Source organism: Mobula hypostoma, chromosome 14 (assembly GCF_963921235.1).
Source record: "Mobula hypostoma chromosome 14, sMobHyp1.1, whole genome shotgun sequence".
In the NCBI taxonomy this organism is placed as follows: Eukaryota; Metazoa; Chordata; class Chondrichthyes; order Myliobatiformes; family Myliobatidae; genus Mobula; species Mobula hypostoma.
This window is the reverse complement of record NC_086110.1, coordinates 78,828,357-78,850,253: the sequence shown is the minus strand read 5'-3', so window position 1 is coordinate 78,850,253 and position 21,897 is coordinate 78,828,357. Positions and strand designations below refer to the sequence as shown.

Genomic DNA, 21,897 nt, shown 5'->3' with positions numbered 1-21,897 from the left:
ACTGACAAATTAACGCACCACCCGGCTTAGGAACATGCAGCAAGGCCCAGGCAGGAGTGTCCCCACCATTCCACCTGCTTCGCTTCCCTTCAATCAGATCGCAGCTTTACCGTGTGTCACGTACTTGCCTTTGGGTTGGGCACAGCCCCATGGATCTGCCACTGCCCAGGGTACCGACGCAGAACAGACACCCACACTCCAGACCAGTGCCCAGGGTGACATAATTACCAATTTATTAATCCTGTCCCCAAAACATGCTGTGTTTTCAACACAACCTCACTTTTGGCACTTTGCTAATTCAAACAGCAACATGTCACCGAGTACACACAACCGTTCAACAATCGTTCCAAGAGCCGGTTTCGATTCCCTGGATTTGCCATCCACACTGACAGACCCGTCCCCACCGGTACCCCCTCTACCCCGGTGTTACACAGTGACAGACCCGTCCCCACCGGTACCGTACCCCGGTGTTACACAGTGACAGACCCGTCCCCACCGGTACCGTACCCCAGTGTGCTACAGTGACAGACCCGTCCCCACCGGTACCGTACCCCAATGTTTTACCTGCAGTCAGAGCCCTGGATTGACAAGACTGAGACCACGGGGACAGACAGTGTTGAGTACATCTTGAATCACACGAGGACAATGGGTAACTGGCACAATTTCTGTGCTCTCTTTAGGACCCTGAGTTGGGTGTTGACCAGCACATCTTGTTTACACTGCAGACACGTGCCACAACAAAAGTTGTATAAATAACATCAAGCTCAGGAGACTGGAAATGGAATTGTTTTTGGACAAAGTTTGTCCACGACTGCACTTCACACCCTTTCACCACACTGCTGATTACAACAGCTATACAGACCTGTGGTTACACTTTTTCTTGTTCGCTTGGAGAATTAAATAAGTTTTTTAAAAATACTGCAACATTAAAAACTCTGGACAAGTTCACCGTCTACCCAGCGACCACGGAGATGGGAGAAGGGCTTCCTCAGTGGTCCTGGCCCGGAGGGTTTGGTGGCCGTAAAGGGTTCTGGAGGGAAGGCTCTGCCTGTGGGGGTTGCGAGGAGGGTTTGTGATGGGCTGTGGAGAAGGAGGGGGGTCTCTCCGCTGGACAGTCCGGGCTCCTGTGTACGGATGGAGCAGGGCCCATACTGGGATCACACTGACAGTGCGGTGGGGGGGTGTAACAAACCTCGTAGACGGTCAGGCGCACTGAGCCCAGGCTCATGACCCTGGCGCGGCCGGGGCGGACCAGATGGGCACAGGCAGTGGGACACTGGTTACTGGTGCCCGGCCCCGGGTCAGGGCCATGGCGCTCTGCACCCTGCTCCAGAGAGGACTGGAGGTCAGCACTTGATACCTCCTCGGAACTGGAGGGCCTTGGCTGCGCAGTCTGGCACTCTGGCCGGCCTCCCAGACTGGGGGGCGAGGCAGACTTTGGCACCGTGTGCCGCGTCCCCGTGGATGAGCCAATGCCCCCAGCCCCTCTTGCCTCGCCCACTTGCCGACGGGTCTCTGTGTTTGTGTCTGAGTCGGGCTCCGTTCCAGCTCCCCTCTGGCCGCTGGGCACCAATTCCCCACTGGACGGGGTGCTAGAGGTGGGCGTCAGTAGAGGAATGAGACCCCAACCCCTCGGTCTCCGGAAGAGCCGGTTCCAGAGCCGGGCGAGCCTCCCCCCGGCTGCCCCCCTGCGCATGGAGTGTCGCCGGATCTGACGCCGCACGGCCGTGCGGATATTCTGCAGGACCGACACCTGGAAACAGAGGGAGCGTGGACAGTGAATGCTGCAGACTCCTTATCCCCCCAACCCTCCCCCACCCATCACCCTTCACCCCCGGGATCACCGCAGGCTGATGAGGGAGGGGCCGAGTGTTCTCTCTCCACACTGCCATGACGTGCTATCTCGCAGTGCCCTAGGACGCCCACGTTCAGGTATCGCACGCTCACACAACACAGAGAACGTCCTTTTGGCCCATCGCATCTGTGCCAACTTTCATGCCCACATACTTCAATCCCATCTGCCAGCTTCAACACCACATCCTTCTGTCCCTCGTCTATTTGTGTTTGTTCAAGGGGTTGCTTCAGGGCGGCATGCTAGCATCATGGTTATCAACGCTTTACAGCACCAGTGACGTGGGATCAATTCCCACAGCTGGCTGTAAGGAGTTTGCATGTTCTTCCCGTGACCGGTGCTCCGCTTTCCTCCCACAGTCCTCTAAACTAAAGCTTTCACCAGTGGCAAATCGGGCATGGGAAGTTTGGAGAGGAGGGGACTTCAAACTAGTCTACTGCCCAGACCGCAACCCTGCGAAGTGCATCCAGCTGCAGCTTCTAACACTCCACGTTAAGGAGTCGGAACTGGAACAGGATGAACTCCAGATCATTCAGAAGGCTGAAGGAGTGATAGATTGGACATATAGAGAGGTAGTTACACCCGAGGTGCAGGACACAGGAAACTGGGTGACAGTCAGGAAGGGGAAAGGGGTTAAATATACAGTGCAGAGCACCCCTGTAGCCATCCCCCTCAACAACTTTGGATACTGTCAGGGGGATGACCGAACAGAAGAAAGTCACAGTGATCGGGTTTCTGGCACTGATTCTATCTCTGTGACACAGAGGGAAGGGTGAAGAAGAGGCACGCTGTGGTGATAAGGGATATGTTAGTTAAGGGAACAGACAGGAGGTGCTGTGGATGAGAACGGGGTTCCCGGATGGTATGTTGCTTCCCAGGTGCCAGGGTCCAGAATATCTTGGATCGAGTCCTCAGCATCATTAAATGGGAGGGTGAAAAGCAAGAAGTCATGGTCCATAAACCATAAGACACTGGAGTATGATTAGGCCATTCAGCCCATCGAGTCTGCTCCACCATTCCATCATGGCTGATCCCAGATCCCATTCAATCCCAGATACCTTGCCTTCTCGCCATCTTCTTTGATGCCCTGACCGATCAGGAAACTATCAACTTCTGCCTTAAACATACCCATACAGCCTCCATCGCAGTCTGTGGCAGAACATTCCACAGATTCACTACTCCCTGGATAAAAAAAAATCCTCCTTACCCCTGTTCTGAAAGGTCAACCCTCAATTTTGAGGCTGTGCCCTCTAGTTCTGGCCACCCTCACCACAGGAAACATCCTCTCCACATCCACCTTATCTAGTTCTTTCAACTTTTGGTAGGTTTCAATGAGATCTCCCGCATTCCAGTGTGTACAGGCCCAAAGCTGCCAAATGCTCCTCATATGTTAATCTCTTCATTCCTGGAATCATCCTTGTGAATCTCCTCTGGACTCTCTCCTTTCTGAGATATGGGGCCCAAAACTGTTGACAATACCCCAAGTGTAACCTGACTAATGTCTTATAAAGACTCAGCATTATCTCCTTACTTTTATATTCTATTTCCCTTGAAATAAATGCTAACATTGCATTTGCCTTCTTTACCAAAGACTCAACCTGTAAATTAACCTTCTGGGAGTTTTGCACGAGTCCCTCTGCACCTCTGATGTTTGAACCTTCTCCCCATTTAGTTAATACTCTGCACTATTGTTCCTTTTACCAAAATGCATTATCGTACATTTCCCAACACTGTATTCCATCTGCCACCTTTTTTTGTCCATTCTTCCAACTTGTCTAAGTCCTGCCGCAATCACATTGCTTCCTCAGTACTACCTACCCCTCCACCTACCTTCATATCATCTGCAAACTTTGCCACTACGCCATCAATTCCATTATCAAAATAATTGACCAACAATGTGAACAGCAGCGGTCCCTAAACTGATCCCTGAGGAACACCACTAGTAACTGGCAGCCAACCAGAAAAGGCCCCTTTAATCCCACTCGCTGCCTCCAGCCTGTCAGCCATTCCTCTATCCACGCTAGCATCTTTCCTGTAACGCCATAGGATTTTACCTTGTTAAGCAGCCTCATGAGTGACACCTTATCAAACGCCTTCTGAAAATCCAAGTAAATGACATCCACTGCCTCTCCTTTGTCCACCCTGCTTGTTACTTCCTCAAAGAACTCTAACAGATTTTTCAGGCAAGATTTCCCTGTACAGAAACCATGCTGACTTTAACTTACTTTATCATTGTCTCCAAGTATCCTAAAACCTCATCCTTAATAATGGACTCCAACACTTTCCCAACCACTAAAGTTAGGTTAATTGGCTTATAATTTCCTTTCTTTTGTCTTCCTCTCTTCTTAAAGAGTGGAGTGACAGTTGCAATCTTCCAATCCTCCAGGACCTTGCCAGAATCAAGTGATTCCTGAAAGATTGTGACCAATGCCTCTGTATCTCTTGAGCAGCCTCTCTCAGGACTCTGGGATGTAGTCCACCTAGTCCAAGTGATTTATCCACTTTAAGACCTTTGAGTTTGTCTCGCACTTTTTCCTTTGTAATAGCAACGGCACTCACTCCTGCTCCCTGACACTCACAGACCTCTGGCACACCGCTAGTGTCTTCCACTGTAAAGACAGATGCAAAGTACTAATGCCAAGGGTAGGACCAGTGAAGAGGTTCTGCATTGAGAGCTCAAGGAGTTCGGTGCTAAGTTAAAGGGTGATCTCAGGATTGCTATCCATGCCACGTGCTAGTGAGGCCAGAACTAGGAAGATTATACAGTTTAATATGCAGATAAGGAGTTGGCATAGGAGAGTGGGTATAAGATTCTTGCATCATTGGGCTCTCTTCCAGGGCAAGTGGGACCTGTATGGAAGGGATGGTTTGCACCTGAACTGGAAAGGGACTAATATTTTAGCAGGAAGGTTTGTTAATGCTGCACAGTGGGGTTTAAATAGAATTGTAGGGGGATGGAAACCGGAACACCAGAACAAACCAGTTAGTGGAGAGGTTGTGGAAGCAGATGTTGGTAGAACCTTAAGTAAAGTTAGGAATTAAAAGCTTGTGCATGGTGCAACAAAATCAAAAAGGGTGACTGGATGACTCATGGTGTATCTGAATGTGCGCAGTATACAGAGTAAAATAGATGAACTTGCAGGACAGTGGCAGATTGGCTGGTATGATGTTGTAGGCTTTACTGAATCATGGCTGAAAGATTATAGCTGGGAGCTTAATGTCCAAGTTACACATTGTATCGGAAGGACAGGCAGGAAGGCAGAGGGGATGGCCTTGTTCTGTTGGTAAAAAATGAAATCAAATCATTAGAAGGAGGTGACATAGGGTCAGAGGTGCTGAATCATTTGTGGAAAGAGCTAAGGAACTGCAAGGGTAAAAAGACCCTTATGGGAGTTGTATACAGACCCCCAAACAGTAGTAAGAATGTGGCCTACAAATTACAACAGGAGATAGAAAATACATGCCAAAAGGGTGATGTTACAATAGTCATGGGGACTTCAATATGCCGGGTAGATTGGGAACATCAGGTTGATGCTGGATTACAGGAGAGGGAATTTCTAGAATGGCTATGAGATGGCTTTTCGGAGTAGCTCGTGGTTGAGCCTACTGGAGGACTGGCTATTCTGGATTTGGGTGTTGTGCAGTGAACCAGAATTGATTAGAGAGCTTGAGGTAAAAACAAACCTTGGGGCAAGTGATCATATGATCGAGTTCACCCTAAAATTCGAGGAGAAGCTACAGTGGGATAAAGGAAATTACAGAGACGTGAGTGAGTGAGGAGTTGGCCAGAATTGATTGGACAAGAACACTGGCAGGGATGACAGCACAACAGCAATGGCTGGACTATCTGGAAGCAATTCGTAAGGCTCAGGATATGTCATGATAATCATTGGGGATTTTAACATGAAAGTGGATTGGGAAAACCAGGACAGTACTAAACTTCAAGAGAGAGAATTTGTAGAATGTCTAAGGGATGGCTTTTTAGAACAGCTTGTTGATGAGCCCACCGGGGATCAGCTGTGCTGGATTGGGTGTTGTGCAATGATCTGGAGGTGAAAAGAGAGCTTAAGGTTAAGGAACCCTTAGGGAACAGTGATCACAATATGATCAAGTTCATTTTGAAATTTGAGAAGGAGAAACTAAATTCCAATGTGACAGTATTTCAGTAGAATAAAGGAAATTACAATGGCATGAGAGGGGAACTGGCCAGAATTGATTGGAAAGGGACACTAGCTGGAAGAACAGCAGAGCAGCAATGGGTGGAGTTTTTGTGAAAAATGAGGGAAGTACAAGACAGATATATTCCAAATAAGAAGAAATTTTTGAATGGAAGGACGTGAAGTCAGAGCCAAAGTACAAGCAAAAGAGAGGCCATACAAGGAAGCCAGAGCTAGTGGGAAGATAGAGGATTTGGAAGCTCTTAAAAATTTGCAGAAGGAAACTAAGGTCTTTAGGAAGGAAATGATGAATTATGAAAGGAAACTGGTGACTAATATCAAAGAAGATACTAAAAGCTTTTTTTTAAAAAGTATATAAAGAGTAAAGGAGAGTCCAGAGTAGATATAGGACCAATAGAAAATGACACTGGAGATATTGTAATGAGAGACGCAGAGATGGCAGAGGAACTGAATGCATATTTTGCATCAGTCTTCACAGTGAAAGACACCCGCAGTATAGCGGGCATGCAAGAATGTCAGGGGAGTGAAGTATGTGCAGTGAAAATTATGATTGAGAAGATGCTCAGGAAGCTTAATGGTCAGAGGAATAAATCTCCTGGACCTGGTGGAATACACCCTCGGGTTCTGAAGGAAGTAGCTGGAGAGATTGCAGAGGCATTAACGATGATCTTTCAAGAACAACAAATTCTGGCATTGTACCAGATGAGTAGAAAATTGCAAATGTTACTCCACTATTTAAGAAGGGTGGGAGGCAGCAGAAAGGAAACTATAGACCTGTTAGCCTAACATCAGTGGTTGGGAAGTTGTTGGAATCGATTATTAGGGATGAGATTATGGAGCACCTGGAGGCACATGACAAAATAGGCCAAAGCCAGCATGGTTTCCTGAAAGGAAAATCCTGCCTGACTAACCTACTGCAATTTCTTGAGGAAATTACAAGCAGGATAGACAAAGGATTTACAGTAGATGTGGTGTACTTGGATTTTCAGAAGGCCTTTGACAAGGTGCCGCACATGAGGCTGCTTAGCAAGATAAAAGCCCATGGAATTACAGGGAAGTTACTAACAGGGGTGGAGCATTGGCTGATCGGCAGATCGGCAGAAAACAGAGAGTGGGAATAAAGGGATCCTATTCTGGCTGCTGGTTACCAGTGGAGTTCCACAGGGGTCGGTGTTGGGACCACAGCTTTTTACGATGTATGTCAATGATTTGGATTATGGGATTAATGGATTTGTGGCTAAATTTGCAGATGATACAAAGATAGGTGAAGGAGTGGATAGTGTTGAGGAAACAGAGCCTGCAGAGCGACTTAGATAGTTTAGGGGAATGGGCAAAGAAGTGGCAAATGAAATACAATGTTGGAAAGTGTATGGTCATGGACTTTGGTGGAAGAAATAAATGGGCAGACTATTATTTAGATGGGGAGAGAATTCAAAGTGCAGAGATGCAAAGGGACTTGAGAGTCCTTGTGCAGGATACCCTCCAGGCTGATTCAGTAGTGAAGAAGGCGAATACGATGTTGGCATTCATTTCAAGAGGTATAGAATTGTAAGGGGTTTCTTCTTTTATGTTACTGCGTATGTTAATTAAAATGGCTTCTTTATGTTAAATGCTGATAAAGTCTCTAGCTAGCAGTTTGCTTGGGTTAGATTATTGATAACAGAGCAAATGAATCAATGGGTGTCCATGTTATTCTTTCTCCTATGGCTGGGAACCGGGGGGTTTTGGCGGGGAGTCGGAGGAGAGACCGTGAGGACGACGGACGTGCGGGGAAAGGTAAGGTTGATTACTCTGGGTGGTCCCGAGCTGCCAGTCGACGGGGTCGGAGTGGTCCCGAAGAGGTCCCCGAGCTCCAACGTGTGCACGAAGAAATTGAACCTTGATAAGTCTGGCGCCTTTTCCATTCCTTTTTTGTATTGAACTTCTATTAATCTCAGACTTAGTAATATCTATAAAGTGTAATTGGTAAAACGTACACTGTGTGCTGGCTGATGATTGATGTTTGAAGCCGAATCAGGTGGCAGTTGTACAGCAACCGACGTAACCGGGAGAGAAGGTGGGCAGCGGACAGGGTTTCCCCGAGATAAATACCAGCCAATATAGCTGAGCGTTACAGAATATGTACAGAACAGGGATGTGATGTTGAGGCTTTATAAGGCACTCGTGAGACCACATTTGGAGTATCGTGTGCAGTTTTGGGCTCCTTATTTTAGAAAGGATATATTGACATTGGAGAGGGTTCAGAGAACATTAATGAGAATGATTCCAGGAATGAAAGGGTTACTGTATGAGGAACATCTGGCAGTTCTTGGGCTGTATTCCCTGGAGTTCAGGAGAATGAGGGGGGATCTTATAGAAACATTCCAAATGTTAAAAGGCCTGAACAGATTAGATACGGCAAAGTTATTTCCCTTGGTAGCGGAGTCCAGGACAAGAGGGCACGACTTCAAGATTGAAGGACGTCCGTTAAGAACAGAGATGTGGAGAAATTAGTCAGAGGGTGGTAAATCTGTGGAATTTGTTGCCACAAGCAGCTGTGGAAGCCAACTCATTGGGTGTATTTAAGGCAGAGATACATAGGTTCTTGATTAGCCAGGGCATCAATGGGTATGGGGAGAAGGCAGGGGAGTGAGGATAACGGGAAGAATTGGATCAGCCCATGACTGAATGGTGGAGCAGACTTGATGGGTTGAATGGCCTACTTCTGCTCCTATATATTATGGTCTTATAGGATATATACATCCCAAAGAGGGAGAAGTATTCTAAAGGAAAGATGACACAACCGTGGCTAATAGGAGAAGTCCAAGCCAGCAGAAAAGCCAAAGAGAAGGCATATAATAGGGATAAAATTAGTGGGAAATTGGAGGATCGGGAAGCTTTTGAAAACCAACAGAAGGCAACCAAAAATGTCATCAAGAATGTAAGGATGCAATATGAAAGTAAGCTAGCCAATAATAATAGATAGGATACCAGAAGCTCCTTCAGATACATAAAGTGTACAGGAGAGGCGCGAGTGGAGTGGATATCGCAACACTGGAAAGTGATACCAGAGAGATAGTAATGGGGTACAACGAAATGGCGAACAAACTGCATCAGTCTTCACTGTGGAACACACTAGCAGTATGGTGGAAGTTCCAGGTGTCAGAGGGTGTGAATTGTGTGAAGTTACCATTACTAGGCAGAAGGTTCTTGGGAAACTGAAAGGTCTGAAGGTGGATAAGTCACCTGGATCAAATGTTGTACACCCCACAGTTCTGAAAGAGGTGGCTGAAGAGATTGTGGAGGCATTAAACTGACAACAAACTGGATTGGTCTAAGAATTGACAATAAACTGGACTGGTCTAAGAACACTGAGGCTGTCTACAAGAAGGGTCAGAGCCGTCTCTATTTCCTGAGGAGATTGAGGTCCTTTAACATCTGCCGGACGATGCTGAGGATGTTCTACAAGTCTGTGATGGCCAGTGCTATCATGTTTGCTGTTGTGTGCTGGAGCAGCAGGCTGAGGATAGCAGACACCAACAGAACCAACAAACTCATCCGTAAGGCCATTGATGTTTTGGGGATGGATTGGACTCTCTCACGGTGGTGTCTGAAAAGAGGATGCTGTCTAAGTTGCATGCCATCTTGGACAATGTCTCCCATCCACTGCATAATGTACTGGTTGGGCACAGGAGTACATTCAGCCAGAGACTCATTCCACCGAGATGCAACACAGAGCGTCATAGGAAGTCATTCCTGCCTGTGGCCATCAAACTTTACAACTCCTCCCTTGGAGGGTCAGACACCCTGAGCCAATAGGCTGGTCCTGGACTTACTTCATAATTTACTGGCATAATTTACATATCACTACTTAACTATTTATTACTATTTTCTATTACCATTCTATTACTATTTATTATTTCTATGACTATTTACTAATAGTAGAATTACTATTACTATTTCTATTACTATTTATTATTTATGGTGCAACTGTAACGAAAACCAATTTCCCCCGGGATCAATAAAGTATGGCTATGACTATTAGTAATGATTTTTCAAGTATCACTAGATTCTGGAATGGTTTGGGAAGACTGTAAAATTGCAAATGTCACTCCACTTTTCAAGAAGGGGGAGGCAGAAGAAAGGAAATTACAGGCTAGTTAGCCTAAGCTCTGTGGTTGGGAAGATGTTGGAGTCGATTATTAAGGATGAGGTCTCAGCGTACTTGGAAGCACATGATAAAATAGGCCACAGTCAGCATGGCTTCTTCAAGGGAAGATCTTGTCTGACAAATCTCTTGGAATTCTTTGAAGAAATAACAAGCAGGATAGACAAAGAAGAATTGTTTGATGTTGTGTACTTGGATTTTCAGAAGGCCTTTGACAAGGAGCCACATGAGGCTGTTTAACAAGCTACTAGCCCATGGTATTACAGGAAAGATTCTAGTATGGATACAGCAGTGGCTGACTGACAGGAGGCAGAGTGGGAATGAAGGGAGCCTTTTCTGGCTGGCTGCCATTAACTCGTGGTATTCCCAAGGGGTCTGTGTTGGGACCGATTCTTCTTACTTTATATGTCAATGATTTGGATGATGGAATTGACGGTTTTGTTGTAAAGTTTACAGACGATATGAAGATGGGTTGAGGGGCAGGTAGTTTTGAGGAAGTAGAGAGGCTAAAAGAGGACTTAAGGCAGATTAAGAGAATGGGCAAAGAAGTGGCAAATGGAATAAAGTGTTGGGAGGTGTATGGTCATGCACTTTGGTAAAATAAATTAAAGGCTTGACTATTTTCTAAATGGAGAGAAAGTACAAAAAAAATGAGGTGCAAAGGGACTTGGGAGTCCTTGTGCAGGATTCCCTAAAGATTATTTTGCAGTTTGAGTCTCTGGTAAGGAAGGCAAATGCAATATTAGCATTCATTTCAAAAGGACTGGAATATAAAAGGAAGGATGTAATGTTGAAAATTTATAAAGCACTGGTGAAGCCTCACTTGTAGTATTATAAGCAGGTTTGGACCCCTTATCTGAAACTGGAGAGGATTCAAAGGAGGTTCATGAAAGTGATTCCAGGATTGAATGGCTTGTCAGATGAAGAACATATGATGGCCCTGGGCCTGTATTCACAAGAATTCAGAAGAATGAGGGGTGACCTCATTGATATCTATTGAATCAGGCATCCGTTAGTCTTGTGAGACCATGGATTTGCGCCTTGGAAGGTTGTATGCAAGGCCAGCAGTTGCCCATGCTGCAAGTCTCCCCTCTCCACGACACCGATGTTGTCCAAGGGAAGGGCACGAGGGCCAATACAGCTTGGCATCAGTGTCGTCGCAGAGCAATGTGTGGTTAAGTGCCAAGGACACAACACGCTGCCTCAGCTGAGGCTCGAACTAGCAACCTTCAGATCACCAGACCGACGCTTAACCACTTGGCCACCTATTGAATGGTGAAAGGCTTTAATCGAGTGGATGTGGAGAGGGTGTTTCTTATGGTGGGAGAGCCTAAAGCCAGAGGACACAGCCTCAGATTAGAGGGGTGTCCCTTTACAAATGAGATGAGGAGGAATTTCTTTAGCCAGAGAGTGATGACTGTGGAATTCTTTGCCACAGGCGGCCATAGAGGCCAAGTCATTATGTATATTTAAGGCAGAGGTTGATAGATTCTTGACTGGTTAGGGCATGAAGGGATACAGGCAGAAGGCAGGTGATCGGGGCTGAGAGGAACATGGTGAAATGCCAGAGTAGTTGCGATGGGCCAAATGGCCTAATTCTGCTCCTATATCTTATGGGTTAATAAGTTATGAAAATGCCAGGTTGGAGCTAGAAACTTGGTGACATTTGTGGACTGCTTCCAGGACAACCTCAGACAGTGCTGGTCGTTGATGCAAACGATGCATTTCACCCTATATTTCAATGTTTTGATGTTAAATAAAGAACATCTTTATCTTCAATCCCTGCCCAGTGTAATGTTCCTCACTCTCGCATCTCTGTCAAATCCCAGATCTCAGCCTCTCTCAGGACAATTCTTATCACTCCATTGTGTTTAATTTCCTTCGCCCACCTAAACACAATCCTTCTCGCTTCGGATTCCCCATGGTGTCAAACACTGGGAGATGCAGACTGACCTGATACCCCTATGGGTGTGTCCTTAAAGGTGGAGGGTAGAAACAGCTGTGGACTTACCTGAGAGGGGTTATAGATGGGAAAGTCATCCACAGGGGGAATAAGTCCCTGGGCAATCAGCTGACCATAGGAGGGAGGGGCCTCTCGCTGCACTATGTCTGCCTCCAGACGGGTCATTGGGGTGTCAAAGGCCCTAAAAGGACGAGAGATGAACAGCACTTCATTAACATGACCATGTCAAAGTGTCCGTCGTGGAGATCCCAAGGAGATGGTACCATCCACCACAGACATCCCAAGGAGACAGTACCATCTGTCCCGGAGATCCCAAGGAGACAGGACCTTTCTTCACAGAGATCCTAAGGAGACAGGACCATCCTTCCCGGAGATCCCAAGGAGACAGTACCGTCCGTCCCGGAGATCCTGAAACAGTATCGTCCATCACAGAGATCCCAAGGAGACAGTACAGTCTGTCCCAGAGATCCCAAGGAGACAGTACCGTCCATCCCAGAGAGCCCAAGGAGATCCCAAGGAGACAGTACCGTCCATCCCGGAGATCCCGAGGAGATGGTACCATCTGCCTTGGAGAGGGGTGGGGAGGTGGGGAGGGATGAGGGTACCTGTACTCGCGGCTACGTAGGGAATAGAGTTTGAAGGCACAGCCCAGGGCAATGACCAGCAGCAGCCCACACACCAGGCTACCGATCAGGGCAGCGGTGATCACCTTCCGGGGTACCACCACCAGGCAGTTCTGCTCATCGCTGCCGTCCGGGCAGTCCTCCTGACCGTCACAGCGCCACTCTTCAAAAACGCAGGTCTGGCTGCCGCAGTGGAAATTGCCAGGCTGACAGGTGAAGCAGTTGTATTCGTCGGTGCCAGTGGGGCAGTTCTTACGGTTGTTGCAGCGGCCGCTGGGAGGGTAGCACATGCTGCTGGTGCTGTCACAGGGGTACTCTCCCTGCCCACAGCGCCCACAGCCCTCCTCATCCTTCCCATTGGGGCACTGCCACCAGCCGTCGCAGCGCTGGTCATCGGCATAACACCCTCCGTCCTGCCCGCACGGATGCTCTTGCGGTAGGCAGTATCCCTTCACCTGGTAGGTGGCGTTAAAGCCGTGCCCCACACTGCCCGGCTCGGCATGGTAGGAGACGGTCATCTGTCCACCAGATGTCTCCACGGTAACGGGCCTTCGGTTGTTACGGAAGTTGGCCTCGCCCAGCAGCCGGCGGAAGTCGGTGGCTGTGCCGTCGTATATGCGGACCCAGTCATTGTAGGAGAGCTGTAGGTTGAGCTGCAGCACCAGGTGCCTGCTGTCCTGCGTGTCCACCACCCACGTGCAGTCCAGTGCCGCCCCATCCCGCTGCCAGCGCAGGAAGTCCGGGGAGGCAAACGACCCGTAGAAATTGCCCAGTCTCTTGCCGCAGCTGATGTCGGGGCAGTTCGCTTCGTCTACCCCCTCGTCACAGTCCTGGCTGCTGTCACACCGCGCTTCAACCAGGAGGCACCGTGCCCTTCCCCTGACCGTGCACCAGAACATCCCATCAGGGCAGGCGAGTGGTGCAGTCGGGGTAGGGGGCAGCTGGCACTCCTGCTCGTCGGAGCCATCTCCACACTCGTACATCCAGTTGCAACGCCAGGCGCTGAGGATACACTTGCCGTTCCGGCACAAAAACTCGTCAGACTTGCACTGGTCCTGTGACAACTTCCCTGAGACAGAGAGACAGACGTCATTGTGTAGCCACGGCACCTACTTCTCCCCTCCTCCCTTCTTCCCCCTCCCCTCAGTCACATTCCACACTGGACCACAGCCATAGTGTCTGCTCCCCCCTCCCTCTCTTATCCCTACTCACACCAGCTCCCCTTTCACAGTGACGGATCAGTGATTATAAACATGATTCTGACTCTCCTGTGTTGTGTGAGTGTGAGAGTGTGACAGTGTGTGTGTGTGTGTGTGTGTGTGTGCCGTTGAGGGAGAGCGGGAGGGGAGGGACAGAGAGATAGCTGGTAGTTCCTCACTGCCATCTCCAGCCAAGAAACCTCATTTTCCACATAATCAAATCTTTTCAAAACCTTGCACAGCAGAATAAAACAAATGAAATGCAGAGATCTTGCTCAGTCATGGAGTTAGGCTGAAGAATGACAAACAGATTTCAACTTAGTGCAAGTGCAAGGTGATGCATTTTGAACATTCATACCAGGGTAGGATGTGTACCATGAATGGCCGGCCACTGACGTACACTGACATACCAGGGTAGGTGAGTACACTTATTTTTCCTGTTTCATTCCTGTAGAATTAGATAGCATGCCTGCAGGGTTAGTGCTTTGTTCAGGGTGTCAGATGTGGGAATCCTGGGAGACCTCCAGCCTCCCTGATGGCCACATCTGCGCCAGGTGCACCGAGATGCAGCTCCTCAGAGACCGTGTTAGGGATCTGGAGCTGCAGCTTGATGACCTACTGCTTAGCAGGGAAAGTGAAGAGGTGATAGACAGGAGCTACAGGGAGGTAGTCATCCCTAGGCTACAGGGGTCAGAAAACTGGGTCACTGTCAAGAGAGGGAAGGGAAATGCCCAGATAGTGGAGAGCACCCCTGTGGCTGTCCCCCTCAGCAACAAATATCTTGTTCTGGATGCTGTTCAGGGGGATGACCTGACGGGGGACGCCGACGGTGACCAGGTCTCTGGCACTGAGCCTGGCGCTGTTGTGCAGGAGAGACGGAGGGAGAAGAGAAATGCGGTAGTCGTGGGGGATTCCATAGTCAGGGGAACACACAGGAGATTCTGTGAGCCTGACAGAGATACCCACATGGTGTGTTGCCTCCCAGGTGCCAGGGTACGGGATGTCTCGGATCAGGTCCTGAATATACTAAAGGGGGAGGGTGAGCAGCCAGTTGTCTTGGTACATATTGGTACCAATGACATAGATAGGACAAAGGAGGAGGTCCTGAAGAGAGATTTCCAGGAGTTAGGAAGGAAGCTGAGAAGCAGGACCTCCAGGGTAGTAATCTCGGGATTGCTACCTGTGCCACGTGCTAGCGAGGGCAAGAGTAGTCGGATCAGGCAGATGAATGCGTGGCTGAGAGACTGGTGCAGGGGGCAGGGCTTCAGATTCTTGGATAATTGGGATCTCTTCTGGGGGAAGTATGAGCTGTTCAAAAAGGACAGGTTACACCTGAACCCGAAGGGGACCAATATCCTGGCGGGAAAGTTTAATAGAGCTGTTAGGGAGGGTTTAATCTACTTTGGCAGGGGGATGGGAACCGGAATGATAGAGCAGAGGAAGGGGAAAACAGAAATAAATCTAAGATAGTGAGCAGTAAAGATGTCAGGAAAGACAGGCAGGTGATGGGGCAAATTTGTAGCCATTGGGATGAGTTGCAGTGCAATAAAGTTGCAGTGAAATCAAAGCAAAAAGTATCAAATACTGGTCTTAAGGTGTTGTACTTAAATGCATGCAGCATAAGGAATAAGGTGGATGATCTTGTCGTACAGCTACAGATTGGCAGGTATGATATTGTGGCCATCACTGAGACCTGGCTAAAGGATGCATGTCTCTGGGAGCTGAACGTCCAAGGATACACGGTGTATCGGAAGGATAGGAAGGTAGGCAGAGGGGGAGGCGTGGCTTTATTGGTAAGAAATGATATTAAATCATTAGAAAGAGGTGATACAGGATCGGAAGGTGCAGAATCTTTATGGGTTGAGCTAAGAAATAGCAGGGGTAAAAAGACCCTGATGGCAGTTATTTATAGGCCTCCAAACAGCTGCAGGGATGTGGACTACAAATTACAACTGGAAATAGAAAAGGCTTGTCAGAAGGGCAGTGTTATGATAATTGTGGGGGATTTTAACATGCGAGTAGATTGGAAAAATCAGGTCAGCACTGGATCTCAAGAGAGAGAATTTGTAGAATGTCTGCGAGATGGCTTTTTAGAACAGCTTGTTGTTGAGCCCACCAGGGGATCGGCTGTACTGGATTGGGTATTGTGTAATGAACCGGAGGTGATTAGAGAGATTGAGGTGAAGGAACCCTTAGGAGGCAGTGATCATAACATGATTGAGTTCACTGTGAAATTAGAAAAAGAGAAGCCGAAATCTGATGTGTTGGTATTTCAGTGGAGTAAAGGAAATTACAGTGGCATGAGAGAGGAACTGGCCAAAGTTGACTGGAAGGAGACACTGGCGGGAAAGACAGTAGAGCAGCAGTGGCTGGAGTTTATGCGAGAAGTGAGGAAGGTGCAAGACAGGTATATTCCAAAAAAGAAGAAATTTTCGAATGGAAAAAGGATGCAACCGTGATTGACAAGAGAAGTCAAAGCCAAAGTTAAAGCAAAAGAGAGGGCATACAAGGAAGCAAAAATTAGTGGGAAGAGAGAGGATTGGGAAGTTTTTAAAACCTTACAAAAGGAAACCAAGAAGGTCATTAAGAGAGAAAAGATTAACTATGAAAGGAAGCTAGCAAATAATATCGAAGAGGATACTAAAAGCTTTTTCAAGTATATAAAGAGTAAAAGACAGGTGAGAGTAGATATAGGACCGATAGAAAATGATGCTGGAGAAATTGTAATGGGAGATGAGGAGATGGCAGAGGAACTGAACGAGCATTTTGCATCAGTCTTCACTGAGGAAGACATCAGCAGTATACCGGACACTCAAGGGTGGCAGGGAAGAGAAGTGTGCGCAGTCACAATTACGACAGGGAAAGTACTCAGGAAGCTGAATAGTCTAAAGGTAGATAAATCTCCCGGACCAGATGGAATGCACCCTCCTGTTCTGAAGGAAGTAGCTGTGGAGATTGCTGAGGCATTAGAGATGATCTTTCAAAAGTCGATAGATTCTGGCATGGTTCCGGAGGACAGGAAGATTGCAAATGTCACTCCGCTATTTAAGAAGGGGGCAAGGAAGCAAAAAGGAAATTATAGACCTGTTAGCTTGACATCCGTGGTTGGGAAGTTGTTGGAGTCGATTGTCAAGGATGAGGTTACAGAGTACCTGGAGGCATATGACAAGATAGGCGGAACTCAGCATGGATTCCTTAAAGGAAAATCCTGCCTGACAAACCTATTACAATTTTTTGAGGAAATTACCAGTAGGCTAGACAAGGGAGATGCAGTGGATGTTGTATATTTGGATTTTCAGAAGGCCTTTGACAAGGTGCCACACATGAGGCTACTTAACAAGATAAGAGCCCATGGAATTACGGGAAAGTTACATACTTGGATAGAACATTGGCTGATTGGCAGGAAACAGAGAGTGGGAATAAAGGGATCCTATTCTGGTTGGCTGCCGGTTACCAGTGGTGTTCTGCAGGGATCAGTGTTGAGGCCGCTTCTTTTTACATTGTACATCAACGATTTAGATTATGGAATAGATGGCTTTGTGGCTAAGTTTGCTGACGATACGAAGATAGGTGGAGGGGCCGGTAGTGCTGAGGAAACGGAGAGTCTGCAGAGAGACTTGGATAGATTGGAAGAATGGGCAGAGAAGTGGCAAATGAAGTACAATGTTGGAAAGTGTATGGTTATGCACTTTGGCAGAAGAAATAAACGGGCTCATTATTATTATAATGGGGAAAGAATTCAAAGTTCTGAGATGCAACGGGACTTGGGAGTCCTCGTACAGGATACCCTTAAAGTTAACCTTCAGGTTGAGTCAGTAGTGAAGAAGGCGAATGCAATGTTGGCATTCATTTCTAGAGGAATAGAGTATAGGAGCAGGGATGTGATGTTGAGGCTCTATAAGGCGCTGGTGAGACCTCATTTGGAGTACGATGGGCAGTTTTGGTCTCCTTAATTAAGAAAGGATGTGCTGACGTTGGAGGGGGTACAGAGAAGATTCACTAGAATGATTCCGGGAATGAGAGGGTTAACATATGAGGAACATTTGTCCATTCTTGGACTGTATTCCTTGGAGTTTAGAAGAATGAGGGGAGACCTCATAGAAACATTTCGAATGTTAAAAGGCATGGACAGAGTGGATGTGTCAAAGTTGTTTCCCATGATGGTGGAGTCTGGTACGAGAGGACATGACTTAAGGATTGAAGGGCACCCTTTCAGAACAGAAATGCGAAGAAATTTTTTTAGTCAGAGGGTGGTGAATCTATGGAATTTGTTGCCACGGGCAGCAGTGGAGGCCAAGTCATTGGGTGTATTTAAGGCAGAGATTGATAGGTATCTGAGGAGCCAGGGCATCAAAGGTTATGGTGAGAAGGCAGGGGAGTGGGACTAAATAGGAGAAAATGGATCAGCTCATGATAAAATGGCGGAGCAGACTCGATGGGCCGAATGGCCTACTTCTGCTCCTTTGTCTTATGGTCTTATGGTGTACTGTGAATGGCCGGGCACTGACGTACACCGACATACCAGGGTAGGAACTGCACCGTGAATGGCCGGGCACTGACGTACACCGACATACCAGGGTAGGATCTGCACAGTGAATGGCCGGGCACTGACGTACACCGACATACCAGGGTAGGATCTGCACCGTGAATGGCCGGGCACTGACGTACACCGACATACCAGGGTAGGATGCGTACAGTGAATGGCCGGGCACTGACGTACACCGACATACCAGGGTAGGATGTGCACAGTGAATGGCCGGGCACTGACGTACACCGACATACCAGGGTAGGATGTGCACAGTGAATGGCCGGGCATAGTTTGCTGAAAAAAGCCACACGTTTAGCACACTGGTCTTCATTGTCAGGGCTTTGAGTTTGGGAGTTGGGACATTATATAAGTTATTGGTGAGACTGTACTCTGAGTATTGTGTAAAATTTTGGTCACCCTGTGATAGGAAAGATATTGCAGGAGACGTTTATGAGGCTGATGTCTGGACTAGAAGCCCTTTTTATAGGGAGAGGTTGGCAATGTTGGATCTTTATTCAGGTGTACAAGAGAGTGAGGGGTGACCTCATACAAGTTTATAAAATCATGCAGTGCAGGGTATAGATGAGGTGGATGGTGATAGCCTTTTCCCCAGGGTTGGGGAGTCCAAAACTAGAGAGAATAGATACAAGGGGGGAGAGAATTAAAAGAGACCTAAGAGGTAACTTTTTCCACAGAGGATGAATGAGCTGCCACAGGAAGAGGTCGAGGTGGGTACAATTGCAACACTTGAGAGGCATTTGGACAGGTACATGGAGGGGAAGTGCTTGGAGCATTATGGGCCAAACATGGGCAACTGTGACTGGCATGAAACAGTTGGGCCGAAGGGCCTGTTTCTGTGCTGTATGAATCCATGACTCTTAAAGCTACGTCTCAAGCCACCTCTGCGTTCGGTGCAATCTTTGTTGAAGCACCATGACAGACACTTTGCAGTATGGTCAGCCGCTTCCTGTCCTCGCTCTCTCAGTCCTTGGGGGTCACAGCCAGGAGCTGCACTCTCAGATGGTGATACCAGAGCCACCACCCCTCTACTCATTCCTGCACGCCTCAACCCTCACCCCTCTACCCGCACCAGCTGAGGGCAGAATCAGGTCACATGGTGGTGACAGTACCTCGGACGTAAGAGAGCCGGAATCCACGGGCATGCCCGGAGCTGGAGCGGTCGGAATGGAAGGAGATCCAGACGTGGTCCCGAGTGGAGATGAAGGGCTGAGGAATGTGGGAGCCACACAGTCGGTGCTCCTCTCGATCTGAGGCTGGGCCGATTATCAGCCAGTCCACTGAGCACTTGTGCGAACTCTCCAAGTCGAAGTTCTGAAAACTACAAAACACAGAGCGAGTCATCTCCCTGTAATGGACAGCTCTATGTAGTGCCAACTCTCTTCCCGGGACACAGGAGCTGCAGGCACGGCCAGAACCCTCCGTCACACTATTTGCCTGGGAGGAGACAGACAGCGACGATGAGGGTCTGGAGATCAGGGACTCAACGTCTGAGAGTCCAGGGCAAAAATGGCGATGGGCAGATTTGCAATGGCTTTGCCAGGTCCTAATAATGTTGCTAGTTTTAAATTCTCAGATAGTGTTTCAAAGTTTCTCATCAGGGATTTCAGTACAAGCTATCTTAAGCATTTATATTTACTGTGTTTTTTTAAATGATTATGTTCTTTATCTTACTGTACATTTTTGTGCTGCATTGGATCTATAGTAACAATTATTTTGTTCTCATTTACACTTGTGTACTGGAAATAGTCAGGTGCCTGCAACCTGTGCCAGAGTCCGAGGCCACGGACTGGAGGCCCAGAGTCAGCCTTTCCTGGAGTTGGAGGAGGCACGTGTGTGTGTACGTGACTGCATGTCTGTACGCTCGCGCACGTGTGTGTCCTTGTCTCCTGCCAATCAGCCACTACTTTATCCATGCTGGAATCTTTCATGTAATACCATGGGTTTGCAACTTGTTAAGCAGCCTCATGTGTGGCACCTTGGGAGCAGAGTGTTCATCAAGGTTACACATTGTATCGGAGGGACAGGAAGATAGGCAGAGGAGGAGGCATGGCCCTATGGGTAAAGAATGGCATCAAGTCATTAGAAAGATGTAACATAGGATCGGAAGATGTTGAATCCTTGTGGGTTGAGTTAAGAAACTGCAAGGGTAAAAGGATCTTGATGGCAGGAATATACAGGCCTCCAAACCGTAACTGGGATATGGTCAGAAGATTACAGCGGGAAATAGAAAAGGTGTGTCAAAAGGGCAATGTTATGATAGTCACGGGAAATTTTAACATGCACATCAATTGGGAAAATCAGGTTGGTAATGGATTCAAGACACTGAATTTGTTCAATGCCTACAAGATGGCTTTTTAAAGTAGCTTGTCATTGAGCCTACTTGAGGATCAGCTATATTGGATTTGATGTTCAGTATTGAACCGGGCGTTATTAGGGAGCTTAAGGTAAAGGAACGCTTAGGAGACAGTGATCACAATATGATTAAATTCAACTTGAATTTGATAGAGAGAAAGTAAAGTCTGATGTAGTGGTATTTCAGAGAAGTAAAGGGAATTACAGTGATATGAGAGAGGAGTTGCCCAAAGTAAATTGGAAGGAGAAACTGCAAAAGGTGACAGGACAGCAGAATGGTTTGTGCTTTTGGGAAAAATGAGGAAGGTGCAGGATAGATGTATTCCAAAAAACAAAGAGATACTCAAATGGCAAAGTAGTACCACCTTGACTGACAAGGGAAGTCAAAGCTAATGTAAAAGCAAAAGGGCATACAACAAAGCAAAAAATTAGGAAGATAGAGGATTGGGAAGCTTTTAAAAACCTACAGAGAGCAACTAAAAGAGACATTAGGAGGGAAAAGATGAAGTATGAAAGCAAGCTAGCAAACAATATCAAGGTGGATAGAAAAACTTTTTCAAGTATATCAAAAAAATAAGAAAGAGCTGAGAGTGGATATAGGACTGCTGGAAAGAGGCCAGAGAAATAATAATGACGGACAAGGAGAAGGCAGATGAACTAAATGAGAATTTTGCATCAGTCTTCACTGTGGAAGATACTAGCAGAGTACCAGTTTTTGAAGAGTGTGAGGGAAGAGCAGTTACTATTACAACAGAGAAGGTGCTCAAAAAGCTGAAAGACCTAACGGTGCATAAGTCACCTGGACCAGATAAACTGCAGCCTAGGATTCTGAAAGAAGGCAGCAGTCGAGATTGTGCAGACATTAGTAATGATTTTTCAAAAATCATTGGACTCTGGATTGGAGAGTGGCTCATGTTGTTCTGTTGTTTAAAAAAGGATCGAAAAGTAATCCAGGAAATTATAGGCCGGTGAGTTTAATGTCGGTAGTAGGTGAGTTACTGGAGGGAGTACTAAGAGACAGAATCTATAAGCAT

At 47.3% G+C, this 21,897-nt stretch overlaps 1 protein-coding gene across 4 annotated transcripts in view; it reads right to left on the bottom strand.

Annotated features, from left to right (window-relative positions):
• Positions 1 to 770: 770 nt before the first annotated feature.
• Positions 771 to 21,897, bottom strand: part of lrp3 (low density lipoprotein receptor-related protein 3) — a 59,068-nt gene continuing 37,941 nt past the window's right edge. For all 4 annotated transcript variants that reach the window (XM_063067285.1, XM_063067284.1, XM_063067288.1 and 1 more), the window contains 4 exons: positions 19,621 to 19,829; positions 12,746 to 13,832; positions 12,189 to 12,321; positions 771 to 1,753 (listed from right to left, as the gene is read on the bottom strand). In XM_063067285.1, coding sequence (XP_062923355.1) covers positions 989 to 1,753; positions 12,189 to 12,321; positions 12,746 to 13,832; positions 19,621 to 19,829 — 2,194 coding nt within the window. In that variant the 3' untranslated portion in view covers positions 771 to 988. The remainder of the gene's footprint in view (positions 1,754 to 12,188; positions 12,322 to 12,745; positions 13,833 to 19,620; positions 19,830 to 21,897) is intronic.